Source organism: Artibeus jamaicensis, unplaced genomic scaffold, assembly GCF_021234435.1.
Source record: "Artibeus jamaicensis isolate MK-2021 breed Jamaican fruit bat unplaced genomic scaffold, CSHL_Jam_final scaffold_916, whole genome shotgun sequence".
NCBI classification, from domain to species: Eukaryota; Metazoa; Chordata; class Mammalia; order Chiroptera; family Phyllostomidae; genus Artibeus; species Artibeus jamaicensis.
The window spans coordinates 28,670,299-28,685,960 of NW_026522059.1; the positions used below are offsets into that span (position 1 = coordinate 28,670,299).

Sequence of the window (15,662 nt, forward strand, 5' to 3'; positions counted from 1 at the left end):
GAAAATATGTAAAAGAAGTAACACAATATTTGCCCTTCTTTTGTCCACTGATTCAGTCTGTCAGCTTGTTAAGATTAATTAAAATTTGTCACCGATACCAAATATCTATTTTTATATGCAATATAATCATTCATCTGTTTTTTTTAATTGTATCTTTTTCTTACCTAATCTACACTTCTGTGGACACATATCTTTAAGGTAGTTTTCATTAATGTATTTTTATTAACAGGATTACATTTTTGTGTCTGTGTTTTAATAGTTTGTAAAAACAACTAAGCCAAAAAGCAAACTCTTTATTTGTAAAGCAGCTGAAATATTCTCTGGTCTAACTTCTGGATAAAATAACAAATCATTTAAGCCTAAGATCCTGGTTTACATTTACACGTCATCTTAACATTTTTGAGGTACAGTTTTTAAAAATCTTTCAAAATTATACCATTGAATTTTACTTTTTTAGCATCCTTTTATCAAGAATGCAAAACCTGTATCAATTTTAAGAGACCTGATTGCGGAAGCGATGGAGATCAAAGCAAAAAGACATGAAGAACAGCAACGAGAATTGGAAGAGGAGGAAGAAAATTCGGTTCGTAATTACCCTCAAAACATTGATTTTTTTTCTGAGTCATTTTTCTATGATTTTGATTTTTTTCTTTAAATATGTCAATAGCACTTACTGTTTTATTGTACAGATAAGGTATATTTGTTCATTAAATCTCAAAATATATTTTGTTTGCATTAAATGTTTGCTATTTTTCTGATGTCTTAATAATTAGCAATTAGTAGAATGTAAGGTTTGTACAGTGTCAAGGATACCACGGAGATGGTGGGCTACTAGGAGGGACATTTAAGGACCTAGTATTCCATTTACTTTATACTCATGCATCAGTGCATTTGAATAACAAAATAAAATAATTATATCTGTCTCATTTTATGATGTTTGATGCTCTTGTTCTTCACTAACTTTTCTTCTTATTTCAAATCTTTTTCTGGTTAAAGGTACAGAGATGGATATATCTTGGTATTCAGATAGTCATAAAATCTGAAAACAGATTATTTTATTTTTAACTGATTGAAAATGTCTTTGATAACATCATCAATATTTGTCCATAGAAGTGTTTTTTTACTTACAGTTTTATATACAAATAGTCTTATTTTGCTAATTCACGTTTAGTTTATCCAGTTGAGATTTCTACTGAAATTCTTTTACCCTCTTCGCCAGTTGTTCAACCTTGTTACTTGTGGCGGCCCATGCTAAAGACAAGCGTGGCTCTCCGCCAAACTGATTTACAGTCGTTTCCTGTGGGTGCTGCGCTACATCACTTACTCATTTGGCAGTGACTGTGGACTGCCTGGTAGACAGATGCTTTATGCCTATATTCTAGACATTACGTTTTTACCAATGAAGTCACCATTCAGAATTTTAAATAGCATCCTCATAAAGATTTTTTTCCTAAGTTTGCAATTGCATATTAATTATATAAAGCTAAGCGATATGGGATGGTGTAAAGAATTTGGTTCTTGCACTCAAAGGGTTTCATAGTTCCCACCCTGGGTTCCTATTTGATGATGAAGTTAGTTTTTGATTTCTTTTTTAAATTAGTGTTTATTTATTACATTTGTCCCAGTTTTTCCCTGTTGCCCCCCCACCCGCAATCAGCCCACCCCTCACTCCCTCAGTCAGTCCCCACTCCATTGTTTGTGTCCAGGGGTCGTTCATACATGTTCTTTGACTAAATAATCCTTTCCCATTATTTCTACCATTTCTCCCCCGCCTTCTCCCCTCTTACAGATGCCAGTCTGTTGTTCCATGTTTCCATGTCTCTGGTTCTATTATGCTCATTAGTTTATTTTGTTCATTAGATCACAGTTATAAGTGGGATCATATGGCATTTGTCTTTCACTGACTGGCTTATTTCACTTAGCATAATGCTCTCCAGTTCCATCCATGCTGTCACAAAAGGTAGAAATTTCTTCTTTCTGCTGCATAGTATTCCATTGTGTAAAAGTACCACAGCTTTTTAATCCACTCCTCTCCTAATGGGCTCTCAGGCTGTTTCTGACACTTGACTATTGTAAATGATGCTGCTATGAACATTGGGGTGCATAAGTTCTTTCGAACTGGTGTTTCAGGGTTCTTAGGATATATTACTGCAGTGGAATCTAGTCATAAGGCAGTTCCATTTTTGATTTTTTGAGAAAATTCCATACTGTTTTCCACAGTGGCTGCACCAGCCTGCATTCCCACCAGCAGTGCGCTAGGGTTCCCTTTCCTCTACATCCTCACCAGCACTCATTGTCGGCTTATTAATGACAGCCGTCTGACAGGTGTGAGGTGATAGCTCATTATGGTTCTAATTTGCATCTCTGATGGCTAGTGATTTGAGCATCTTTTTCATAGTCTGTGGGCCCTCTGTGTGTTCTCCTTGGTGAAGTATTATTCAAGCCCTTTGCCATTGGATTGTTTTCCTGTTTTTGAGTTGTATGAATTCTTTCTATATTTTGGACATTAAACCCTTGTCCAATATATTATTGGCAAATACGTTCTCCCACACAGTCAGTTCCCTTTTCATTTTGATGATGGAATCTTTAGCCATGCAGAAACTTTTAAATTTGATGTCCCATTTGTTTATTTTTTTTCTTTATTTCCCTTGCCCGAGCAATATTGGCAAAAATGTTGCTATGTGGGATATCTGAAATTTTACTGCCTGTGTTTTCCACGAGCACTTTTATGGTGTCAGGGCTTGTACTTAAGTCTTTTATCCATGTAGAGTTTATTCTGGTGTATGGTGTAAGCTGGTGGTCTAGTTTCCTTTTTTTTGCATGTGCCAGTCCAGTTCTCCCAACACTGTTTATTGAAGAGACTATTTTTATTCCATTTGTCTGCTCATGCTCCTTGTGTCAAATATTAATTGGCCATAGAGATAAGGGTTTATTTTTATGCAGTGTATTCTGTTCCATTGGTCTGTGTGTCTGTTCTTATGCCAGTAGCAGACTTTTCTGGTTATAGTGGCCTTATAGTATAGTGTGATATTAGGTATTGTGATTCCTTCCAACTTTGTTCTTTTTTTTCTCAAGATTGCTGAGGCTACTTGGGGTATTTTTTGGTTTCATATACATTTTTAAAAATATTTGTCCTAGATCTGTATAATATGTCATTGGTATTTTAATAAAAATTGCAGTGAATCTTTAGATTGCTTTGGGTAAGTAGTTTTTGATTTCTCTCCAATTAGCAAAACTTGTGAGGAAGCAAGATTAAAACTAGGATATTTACTTTTAAGTTTTCATATTCCTTTTATAAAGGTGAGTATTTTATGCTCACTTTCCAGTCAAATATCTATTTGTACTTTTAAAAACGAATAACATTGGCTTTATCAGAGTTACACAGCTGCTTATGAGGTTATGTCCTCAGTAAAGTCTAGTCATTGTCCTTCTGCTGCGGGTAACTCGTCTGCCTTTGCTTCACCTGTGCACACTTAATGCTGGGCTGGTGAACTGCCTTCATGTTTGGTTTGCTCTCATCTTTCTGTTCTTAATTGTAGTCTGGTTTCTATTTCTGATGGATAGGGAACCATTGACTCTTTGGGAATTTACCAGGTTTTACCATTTTTAAAATATTGTTATACAGCCACTTTGGTTACTTTCTGCTACCTTGATGACACCTTTTTCCCTGCTTTGCTCCCCTTCACTGGGCTCCAGCCACAGTGATCTTATTTCAAATTTTTAATGTTTTTAACATACACAAGACCTTTCCTTACTTAGGGCCTTTATAAGTGCTGTTCTCTCTGCTTGAAGCACTCTTTTTCCCAAGAACTCATTGATCGATGAGGGTCTTCTTTTATTTGGGGCCTGAGCTTTAAATGTTATATAACCCCAAACTTAGCAGCTTAGAATAACCATGCATTTATTATTTCATGGTGTCTGTCAATTATTATTTCAAGAGTGGCTCAGGGTCTCTCATGAGGTTGTATTCCAAATGGCAGTTGGGCCTGCAGTCAGTCACCCTAAGGCTGGACAGGGACTGGAGTCCGACATGCTCACTCACACACGCGGCTGTTGGCAGGCTGCCTCCGGTCCGTGCCGCCCGGGAATCTCCATAGGGCTACGAGGGAGTCTTCACAGCATGGCCACTGGCGTCCTTCAGAGCAAGTGGTGGAAAGAAAACAAGGAGGAAGTCTCAGTTTCAGTGCCTTTTGTGACAGTCTCAGAAGTTGTACACTGTTCCACATTCTGTTTGTTAAGAAAAGCTACTTGTCACAGGAAATGATGGTGTAGAGCTCTAAGAACTGGTGCCTCTGCAGAAACACTGAATAGAACAAAATATTTATAGCAACCAGGGAAGTGCTTAATGAAGAAAGAGGCTGCTTAATCTTAGTAAGAGTGCTGTGGCATTTTTGCTTATGTGCCTGCCATCCCCTATTTTCTAGCTTAGTGGCAGCCAGAGGAGCAGGGCAGAGGTTGGGAGCAGGGAAGAGGAATAAGAACTTTGTCCCCACCTCCCAGCCCCCCCCCAAAAGTGCTTATTGTATTCTGAAAGGTCTGGCAGCTCCCTCAGGGACCAGTGCAGAGGTTTGCCTTTTTTTTTTTTCTTTTGCTCCCTTTGAGCTGGAGCAGCTTCCTGGATGGAGTCTGTCAAAAACATCTGAATCTTCTAGAGCTAATAAATAAGTTTAACAATGTTGCAGATTATAAAGTCAACACACAAAAATCAGTTATGTTTTTATATACCAGTAATGAATGATGCATAAAGGAAATGAAGAAAACAATTACATTATAATAGCGTCCAAAAGAATGAAATACCTAAGAATAAATTTAGCCGAGGAAATGAAAGACTTGTACAGCGAAAAGAACAAAACATTGCTGAAAGAAATTAAAGAATACCTAAACCACTGGAAGGATATTTCATGTTTATGGATTGGAAGACTTAATATTGTTAAAAGGCAGTACTTCCAGAGCAACTCAGAACCATCCAATCCCCATCAAAATTCCAGTGATCTTTTTGCAAAACGGAAAGTCAGTCCTCTGTCAGGGGTGTCCTTTTGGTGTCTCTGGGACACAGTGGAAGAAGAGTCGTCTTGGGCCACACATTAAATATGTAAACACTAATAAAAATTGATGAGCAAAAAAAGATTGTAAGTAAATTTATAATTTGTGTCAGACTGCGTTTGTAGCCATCCTGGGCCACGGGGTTGGACGTCCCTGCCTTACTCATACGAAACAAGGGCCCCAAATAACTAGAACAATATTGGAAAAGAATAACAAAGTTGCAGGGCTCACTTTCTTGGACTCGATGTTTGTTTGGAAGCTTTTTTGTAACTGTAGCATTGTTTGCTGTTGATAAAGGTTGGGGATTTACAAAATCATTACATCCTGATTCCTATTTTGTTTAGTTTTCCTATCTTAAGCTTTTCTCTCTCCTTTTGCATTTTATTATAAGCAGCAAGAAACTTGCTGCTTATTATAAGGCAGCACCTGAAACACTCTGCCTAGAAATCTCCTTAGCTAAGACTAACCAGTTCAGTAGGTACATTATTACTATTATTATTGAAAGCCAAATATTTTTGGAAATAATACTTTAGTTCTGTGCAATTTTATTTTTGCTATTGCTTAATAATTTTCTCTCTCTGGAACTCCTTTTACTTGATTGGTGGACCTCTTAGATTTATTTTTCATGATCTTTTTTTCTGTTTTTTTTTTCTTGTTCTTTCTTGGAGGTCTTCTCAATTTTATCTTCTAACATTTCTGTATTTTTTTCATATGAAGTATTTAATTCCCAAGAGCTCCTATTCTCCCTCATTGTTATCACCTTCACCTTGAGTTTTCTTTTGCTTCCTTTCTTCCCTTTTTTTATAGTGAGCTTTGATCTCTGACTGTATACTTCCCGGGTTTTTGTCAGGTATCTAGTGGTTATGTCTAAGAGAAGCACTGAAGTTGCTTCCCAAAAACTCTTTGTTAACAAGCAGAGCTAGTAGCCTTGTGAACCTTTCTGTAAAAAGTGTTCGGAGTCACTGCTTTGGACCTTGAATTTGTTGCTCCTTGTGACTTCTCTCCTTGAAGCTTGTGTCCTGCGTTTTGTCCTTGTCTTCTCCCCGTGCTTTTTGTCTTTGTGAGTTCATTCCTTTTCTGTGCCTTTTTTTTTGTAATTTTGAGAGGGTTTTGGGAGGGGTAAGCATTTTAATGGAAACTCATGTCATTTCTTGGATGTTCTAAATTATAATTTTAAATACTGAGTTTTTAATGTGATGATATTTAATATATTTATAGATAAATTTATAAAACCCTTCGTAAATAAATTTATAAAACTCTTCCTATATTATAATGATTATGAAATCCTTGAATATCCATAAATTAGCACAATTTGTAGAAAAACCATAGTCTGTTCAGTTCTGGTTTATTCTGGATAATTTGTAAAACAAAGCAATCCAAGGAGGGAGGGGAACTTCTAAAAGACAGCATTACATGAAAGCGAGGCAGCCTAAGGCAAGTCAGACCACATTAGTAGTATAAGAACACAAGCAAGTGGATATTGCCTTTTTTCTGAACTACTGTCTTTTACAAAATAATTTTCTTGAGGTGGTAGAACAAAGGTACAGTTTTGGACGTTCTAGCCTTCACCATGTGAGAACAGCTGTGGAATTATGAGCCATTATCTGACTGATTCTGTGCTTGCCTTAACATTCATATCTCTGAAGTCTCAAGGTTGTTGCTTTGTAATCTCTCCTTATTTTCACTCACAATTCGTTTGGCCCATGGAACTTTTTTTGATTTTTGGAGGGGGTTTCATTTGGCCAACAACTGGTACATATGGTACTGAAGACTGGCCATCTTTTAGGGTATGACAGAAAATTTGGGTGAATATTTTTATATGCTAGTTGTTTTCACCAAGATTTTTCCCCATTCTTTTTTTGGATTATTTCAAAGATGAATGTTTTTTTCAGCACAGTGGGAGATCTGTGAGTTTTACTTCCACTTTTATTTTTAGCTCAGAGGATCTGTATTTTCTGACAGCCTTTATAGTAAGTAGCTGTCTCTAGTCTCGACCCCAGTTGGGTCCTTGCCCAGTGACCAGGCTCCCTGACTTGTGGACCTGACTTGTGGAGGATGTTGGGGTTCACTGCTCTGGAGCCCGAATTTGCTTGTCAGTTACTGAGCCCATTTGTTACTGGAACATTGAAAGTTGTCATGAAGTACTACGGCTATACCACCCTGAACGCGCCCGATCTCGTCTGAAAGTTTTCATGAAGTTAAAATTTGAAATAATGTGAATTAAACTCTTTCCCTGATTTCAAAATTCTAGAGCTGTGAAATGCACCATATTGAGTTGCCACATTATAAGAGCTTCGTATTTGATATCCAGTATTAATTCTTGAGCTTTTTGTAGATCCCGCTTTTTCCATTTTGAGGGAGTGTAATTTTCAGAGAATTTGTGGGTTATACCAATATCAACTTACATTTTTTTCCAAATTTAATTTAATTCTACATAGTTTAGCTTATTAAAGTTGGAGAAAAATCTGTGGCCTAAAATTAAATTGACATTTCTATCAACTCTTAATGTGACTTTTGAAAAGGAAACACTGTATATGATAACCATTTCAAGATGCATTGTTTTAAAAAAAATTTAGTGCTATACACCTGTGTCCTGGATAACTATTATAAACAAACCTCTTTAAGTACATTTTTATTCAAGAAAGGTACAGGACATGATTGGAAATAGTGCCTATGAGTCTGATTTTTATACCTGTTGTAGAAAAAGCTTGTCTGATGAGAATACATCTTGACAAACTAACATGTTTTGATAGGTGCTGAGGTAATTGTACAGATTTTTAAAATTAGACAAATTAATTGCAAACAGAGATTTCTGCAGCAGGTTAATCCCAATATCAAGGTTTTTGTGTTAGTTTAAGCATTGCTAAACATGACAAAAATTTTTTTTGGCATTTCAGAGCATGCAATATAGATTTTGTGCTGAGATGAGTCAATTGTATTACATAGTAAGGAGTAATTTGTGTTCTGGATATTACTGGAAGATATTCCCAAATTTTTAGTATGAGTCAATTAAGCAACCTAACTATACTTGTTCATATTTACTGTGAATACCTGAATTGCCTATAGAAAGTCCACTTTTTAAAGATTATCTACTGAGTTGCTCTTTCTACTCAATACAACTTTAAGTTACAATTTCATTGTTAACAAGAAATATTCATAGTAGGGTGTAAAGCAAATCTGTGAATTCTATAATGTATAACTTTTATATATAGTATCTAATAAAGGATGCCTTTTTAAAAATTAAATATGCTTCAGGTCATCCTTTTTTTTTAAGTATGTACATGTTGATATTTACTAAATACTTGCTAAATATTTTGAAATAAATCTGAAAAGAGAATCCAACAAATTATCTGGTTAAGTAATGGATTACAGACTTCTGTTCTTTCAGTGCAACAAATTGTGTACATGAGTCACATAAAGTCTGTACTTTACCTCTAGTGGAAAACTTACTCCTTGGGATTTGCGATATTAGATATAATATGTAGAACATTCTGCAAATGGCTAGGTCATTTGAGCTCCCTCTTTGTACATTTGAACTACCTGGGTATTTCCAAAGGGAAAAAACAATAGCGTTTGGTTTTTTACTGTGAGAAATTTCTGATACAGTTGATACAAGCGGAGGCCCAGGCATCAGAATTTTAAAAATCTCTCTCGCTGATTCTCATGTGGATGAAAACCAGTAACCAGGAGGTTCCAGCACTGGGCTTCATGACAAATACTTATTCTGAAATAAAATTTTATTTCTATAATTTTATTATTTGAATTATTAAAATTCAAATTAAAAAGTAAAGGATTTTTTCCAAATTAACTCATAATTTTGAGCAGTGTTAGATTTATAGAGTTGAAAAAGCCACACAGAGCGTTTCACGTTCCCCACGTTCAGGTCCCCCTGGTGGTGACCCCTGACATTAGCATGGTGCCTGTGTCACGATGAATGAGGCAGTGCTGATACAAATTGTAAACTAAAGTCCATTCACATCCAGATTTAGTTAGTTTTCCCTAATGTCCTCCTCCTGTTTCCGGATCCATCCAGGACACCATATTGCATTTGGTGATCGTGTCTCCTTAGATTCCTTTTCATGCCACTGTTTCTTAGATTGTCCTTGTCTTTGATGTCCTTGAGAACTTTGAGAAGGGCTGGGCAGGTTTTTGTAGAATGTCTCTCAATTGGGAATTGTTGGATTTGTGTTTCTTGTGAGGACACTGGGGTTATTGGTTTTGGGGAGGAGGAGCACAGAGGTGAAGGCTAGTCTCACCACGTCAGAGGAGGACTACTAAAGGGAAACTTGTTTCCTCCACTCATTACATGTCTAACACCAAATGGGTGGACTTTGGTCCTCCAAGTGTTGTGGATACCAGCTGATAGTCCTTCAAGTTAATTCATTCTGACAGTAACACCAGGAGTTAGCCCAGACCCCACAGGACCACAGAATTGCCCCCCACTTCAGGCACTCATCACAAGTCTGTGCTTCCTGTACTTGTGACCAAGTGTCTATAAATAGGAGGTTCCACAACACCCTCCTCAGGTCCAGTAATCTTCTAGAATAGCTTCCTTAGAAGCTAAGGAAAATACTCTGTTTACTGTTACTAGTGTATTTAAACGCCATCACTCAGGAACAGCCAAGTGGAAGAGATGCATAGGACAAGGTATGGGCAAGGGGCATAGAGCTTCCATTTCCTCTCTGGGCATGCAGCCCTCCTAGTGCTCCGATTTTTTCACCAACCTAGAAGCTCTCCAGACTCGTTTTATAGTTTTTATGGTGGTCCCATTACATAGACATTGATTAAGTCATTAGACATTGGTGATTAGCTCAATCCCTAGCCTGTCTCTTGTCCCTCAGAGTCACCGAGCTGGGTCTAAAAGTTCTAGACCCCTAACTGCTCGGTTGGATCCTCTGGCAACCGGCCCCCTTCCTCCAGATGTCACTTCAGTGTGACTGAAGGGGCTTATTGTGGGTAACAATAGATGCCCTTCCCACCCCATCAGGAAATTATAAGGGTTTCCAGAAGCTCTGTGCCGAGAATTGGAGAATAAAGAACAGATATATTTTTTGTTTAAACATGACTTACTGTTGATGTTCCTGTGGTGAGCTGGCTGAGGCAGTGTTTGACAGGCTTCTTCACAGTAAAATGGCTCTTCCCTCCTCGCCACACTGTACCTTTTGGAAGGCATCACGGTGCATAGCCCTCACTAAAGGCGTCAGGAGTTAGGCTCTGCTTCCTCCAGGGCAGGGCACCTGGGTACATTATTTGGAAGTCTGCTTACAAATTTCTGTACTTGCACCACTTTATCATTTATTCAGTCACACATATCTGTAATGACACATGGTTATTTAGTTTACACTTGGGGCTATAGTCCTATACTACTTGATTTATTTTTGTTGCTCAAATTCTTCCAGCTTTAGCTGTCGAGAGTCTCTTAATTGGCATCTCTGTACCTTTGACATACCTCTATCATTGTTGGGATTTCTTTTTTTTTGTTTGTATTTTCTTACTCTCCAACACAGTGAGACACTGCGCTCCGCTCGTATGTTTCCCGCCACAGTTCTAGAACTCTAGGAGCCCAGTTCCTTTCCTTAGGTAACGGTATTAGAAGCTAAGATCTGGACTGCACATGTGGTGTGTCATGGGATGACACAGATGCTCTCAGCTGACACAGAAATGAGATGCGTGTGTGCCAACTTGTGTATCACCCACGTTTGTAACTGTGCACATGTGTGTGCCTTCCTCTGTATCTATAGGAAGCTACACGTCAGTTCATACTGCTGTCTCTGCCTCCGATTCATCACCACACGGACCATTCTGTCTCCCCTTGCTTGTTTGTAACTCCCCACCGCAGTGGTGTGAAGCCTGGCTCCCACCATTCACCGCCTGTTTACTCAATGTCCTGGTCGAGTATGTATGTATTGTGGTTTCAGAATTGTTAACCCACGTTCCCGTGGGAAAAAACCTGCCTACAGCACGGCACTTGTGTACAGTTCTTTATATTTTTAGACTTTCAGACTCCATTCTCCTCCAAGGTTAGCACGTTTTCTCCCCACCTCCTTCCATGAAGTTCTTTCACACATTGGTAATAATGCAGTTAGAGTTTTGTGTGTGTGTGTGTGTGTGTGTGTGTGTGTGTGTGTGTGTGTGCCACATTCTGCATTCCATTTTGGAATGTCCTGACCTAAGTGATTGTTAAAAGTATGCATTCGTTAAGGTTCACTCTTTATGCTATAAAGTTCTGTGGGTTTTGACAAACGCATGGTATCATGTACCCACCATTGCAGTATCGTACAGAACAGTTTCACCACCCTCAGAGATTACTGTGCTTCCCTTACTCAACTCTCCCTCTGCCCCAAACCCTTTCAGTCACTCGTCTGTATGCCAGCTGTAGTTTTGCCTTTTCCATAGCGTCGTATCATTGGAGTCATCCACAGGTAGTCTTTTCAGACTCACTTCTTTCACTTAAAAATATACATTTAAGTTTCATCCATGTCTTTTTGTGGCTTATTAGCTCATTTTTTCCCACTGATTATTATTATACAATTTGGATGTACCACAGTTTAATTTATTCATCTGCTTACTGAAGGACATCTTAGTTACTTCTAGTTTGGGGCAATTATGAATAAAATTCTATAAAGATTTGCATACCAGATGTTTTGTGGATGTAAAAGTTTTCATATCAGTTGGGTAAATATCTAGGACCATAATTGGATCTTACAGTATATTTAACTGCCAGACTCTCTTCTAGTATTCTACCATTCTGCATTCACACCAACAGTGAATGAGAACGTCTGTTATTAAGTATCTTCACCAGCAATGTATATTGTCAGGGTCGATTTTTTTTTGTCTTTGTTTTTACATTTTAGCCATTTTATTTAAGTGTTTAGTGGTGTCTCATTGTTGGTTTAATTTGCAATTCCAAATGACAGAGATTTGGGGCATCTTTTTTTATGCTTATTTTCCATTTATATATCTTTTTACAAGGTATCTGTTCAGTACTTTTCCACATTTTTAAATTCATGTTCATTTTTTATTATGGATTTTTAAGAGTTTTTTTGTGTATTTGGACACGAGACCTTTATTAGACATGTGTTTTGCAGATATTTTCTTTTGTTCGGGGCTTGTCTTTCTATTCCCTTCACTGCAGTGTTGCACAGAGCAGGAGGTTTTTGTTTTAATATCACCTCTCCATTTCTTTTTTCATGGATCTTGCTTTTAGTGTTTTATCTCTGAACTCACCACCAAACTCAAGGTTAGATTTTATTTTATGTTTTATTCCAGAAATTTTCTAGGTTTGCATTTATGTTAAAGTCTACATTCTGTGTTTATTTGTGTAAAAGCTGTGAGATTTGTGTCTAGGCTAATATTTTGGGTTTTTTCGTTTGTTTGGCATGTGAATGTCCAGTTGCTCTAGCACCTCTTGTTTAAAAGACTGTCATTTCTCCATTGAGTTGCCTTCATGCCCTTTTCAAGATTAATCGACCACATTTGCCTGGGTTTGTTTCTGGATTCTCTGTCATGTTCCACCGGTGCATCACTGATCTACGTGTCTGTGCTCTTTGGGCAACTGCACTCTCGACTACAGTAGTTTATAGAAGCCTAACAGTGCACACTGTGATTCTCCAAACCTTATTTTTCTCATGCAGTATTGTGTTGACTCTTCTAGGTATTTTGCCTTCCCATATAAACTTTAGAGTTATTTTTTTTTTAACATTTACCAGTTAACTTGCTGGGATTTTTATTGGGATTGAGTTGAATCTGTACATTAAGTTAGGAAGAAATGATCCTGAGTATTCTAGTCCATGAACATGGAATGTCTGTTTATGCAGAGCTTTGATGCCCTTCATCAGTGCACAGAGATTCTGTACATATTTTGTTAGACCTAAGTGTTCCTTTTTCTTTTAGTGATGTTAAAAATGCCTTTTTTAAAAAATTCCAAATGCTAATTATTTGTTGCTGGCATATAGGAAACAATTTATTTTTTTTCTATCTCCCTTGTACCCTCTCACATCACTCTCCAATCTCATTATTTCCAGGAGGTTTTCTGTAGGTTCTTTGAACTTTTCTACAGTCATATGTGAATAAAGGTAGTTTTATTTCTTTCTAATTTTTGTAACTTTTATTTTTTCTTGTTTTACTGCACTAACTGGACCTCAGTTTTCTTTTAACTTCAGTGTTTCTGTATCCTCACTAAATGTTTCCGTCTCCCTGTTTCAGAGGATATATTTTTTTCTAGTTATAAAAAATTGCATAGAAGAAAAATAAGACATGGCATTTACTTACAAAAAGACTGAAGTGTAGTGGGGAAGGCTACAAATTAACTGATACCAGATCAAAATGCAGTATGGAGACAAGTACTGTGATGGAGATACACGTAAAGAATAGGAATCGTCTTATTGCCCAATTTTCAAATCCTCTTCCTCCCTTCGAAGGACCCTTCCCTACTTGCCTTTGCAGTCAGGAGTGTAATCCCCCTTCTTCTAGAGCCCTTCCTGTCAGCCTAAGACTGTAGTTATGTTTTGAGCATTAAACAAAAAGGAAAGAAGTCAGAGACAATATATTCCCACCCAAAGTTCAGAACCTTTGTTTCTTCACATCACCACATTCTCTCTGCACTTATACTGTGGCTGAAATATTTTCCAGCCGGCCTGTTTCCAAGGCAGCTTTCTGAGTAAGATGAGATCACATCAGAATTTGTTTAATTTGAGATGCCCATGGGTCATCCAGGTCATTTTGTGTAGCAGGCAGTTGGATATGCAAGTTTGGATCCCAAGGCAGAACTCGGGCAATTAGGGAATCAGCAGGCTTTCTGCAGTTGATAGTGAAACCATACACAAAGATGAGATTGCTCAGAAAGCGTGTAGAGAAAAACATAGGTTGCTGCATTTTCCTAGACTACTTCTTACTTCACCCTCACTTGCCCGATTAACTCCTTATTCTTCAGGAGTCATCTTAGCCCCTGATCGCTCTGGGAAGGGAAACCTTCACGATGCTCCTCCAGGCTCCATTTAGGCCAGTGCTCCTACCTGCTCCCTCCCACCACAGGCTCCTGTTTAGCTCTGTGAGAATGTCGATCTCACTGTTTCTCTGCTTTCTAATTTCACCAAACCGTACCTTTCTCAGGGACAAAGACTGTATCTTAGCACACTGCCTGGCATACAGTGTTTTCTGTATAAATATTTAATTGATATCTATTGAATCAGTGAATATATGTATAAAGTTGCTGTACAATAGGTTTTACCTCTTATTTATTTAGCAGAATGCCATAAGAGTATCATCAACATGGAATGTGTTTGCAATTTAAAATAATAAGGTACATTATGGTACATGAAGTATTTGATTAGCAATGCTTATGTCAAACATGTGATGAATATTTGGTCTAGGGGAGGAATTGCTTGGTTTTCACTGCCCCGACACACTCTTGTGCCCAGGATTTTGTTGGTGTCAGAAGTTTCAATAGTGTGAACTACATGTTATAATTAATATTGTTATTTTATTGTGCTTCAAGCAGTCTCCTTCTGAATTGTATGTTTTGAAAGCTTCTAAAAGTAACTTTATAATATTATCATTTCTGGGCTTTTACAAGTAGTATTTCTTTTGCTAAAGTACATAATAAAGTTTCTGCTTGTTATTAATAACCATCATGGTGGAACAGAAGAGTAGTAAGAAAAAGAAAGGATAAGGAAAAGATTCTTTTCAAAGACAAATTAGCCCTTAGTTTTATTTGTTCTAGGAACATAGGATTATAATTATAAATCTTTTTATATAAAATCACTTTAGAATGCAATGAAAAAGTAATGTGAACATTTGATATTTCCTCTTGTCAGTCCCTGTCAGTTTTGTGGGATCCACAGCTGGTCATCGAGTTCCTGTTACATGCAAGTCACTGGGGAAGTAACTGAATATGGGCAACGTGCTCCTGGAAACTTAAATACTGCTTCTCTAAAAGTGCAGCTTATGACATGACAGTGGTTATGGTATTTTAAAATGTATCAATTTTTTTAAAGTCAGCATCCACTAGTATGTTTCTGAAAGGCATTGATAATGTGTTAGTAAACCTGTTTTAGGAACCTGTTTGATCTCTGTAAGGCTCCGATTTACTTGTTCTAGTCTTTTGTCTTTGGTGCCCTCTTGTGGATTTTTTATAAACTTCTTGCAGGACACAGTTTTTAAAGGTGTTACTTTTATTTTAAAATATCTGATTTTATGATCTTTATATTTTGTTCATCTTTTGACATGCTTTTGGCTGTGAGAGAAGAAAGAAAAGCCATGGTTAAGGTTGCTTTTACTTTTGACTTACTCTATTGTCATCGGTATTGTGCACACAGGGTGTAAGATAATCTTTTGTTTGGAGGCTTTTAACATAACGCCAAGAGCGTCAAGAGCATGTGCAGTCTTGCCTGTGGAGCCTCTGAAGTGCTGCCCACACACCTTCTCACCATTCCGGCCTGTCGTACTAATGAACGAGTCTTTTATGACTTTCGGGGATCCTGAAAGCTTTGATGTAATTTTAAAACATGCCTGTGGACATGCAAAAACTTAGGGTCTCTGGAGGCAGAAGTTTCTGTTAGTTAGGGACAGGTACGTCAAAGTCAGCAGCTGTGTGAGCTCGCCTGCTGCTTTTGCAGTGA

At 37.5% G+C, this 15,662-nt stretch overlaps 1 protein-coding gene across 1 annotated transcript in view; it reads left to right on the plus strand.

The window, feature by feature from the left end:
* Positions 1-15,662, plus strand: part of STK3 (serine/threonine kinase 3) — a 255,792-nt gene that overhangs the window by 148,337 nt on the left and 91,793 nt on the right. Inside the window, exon 8 of the mRNA XM_037131083.2 lies at positions 458-583. Coding sequence (XP_036986978.1) covers positions 458-583 — 126 coding nt within the window. The remainder of the gene's footprint in view (positions 1-457; positions 584-15,662) is intronic.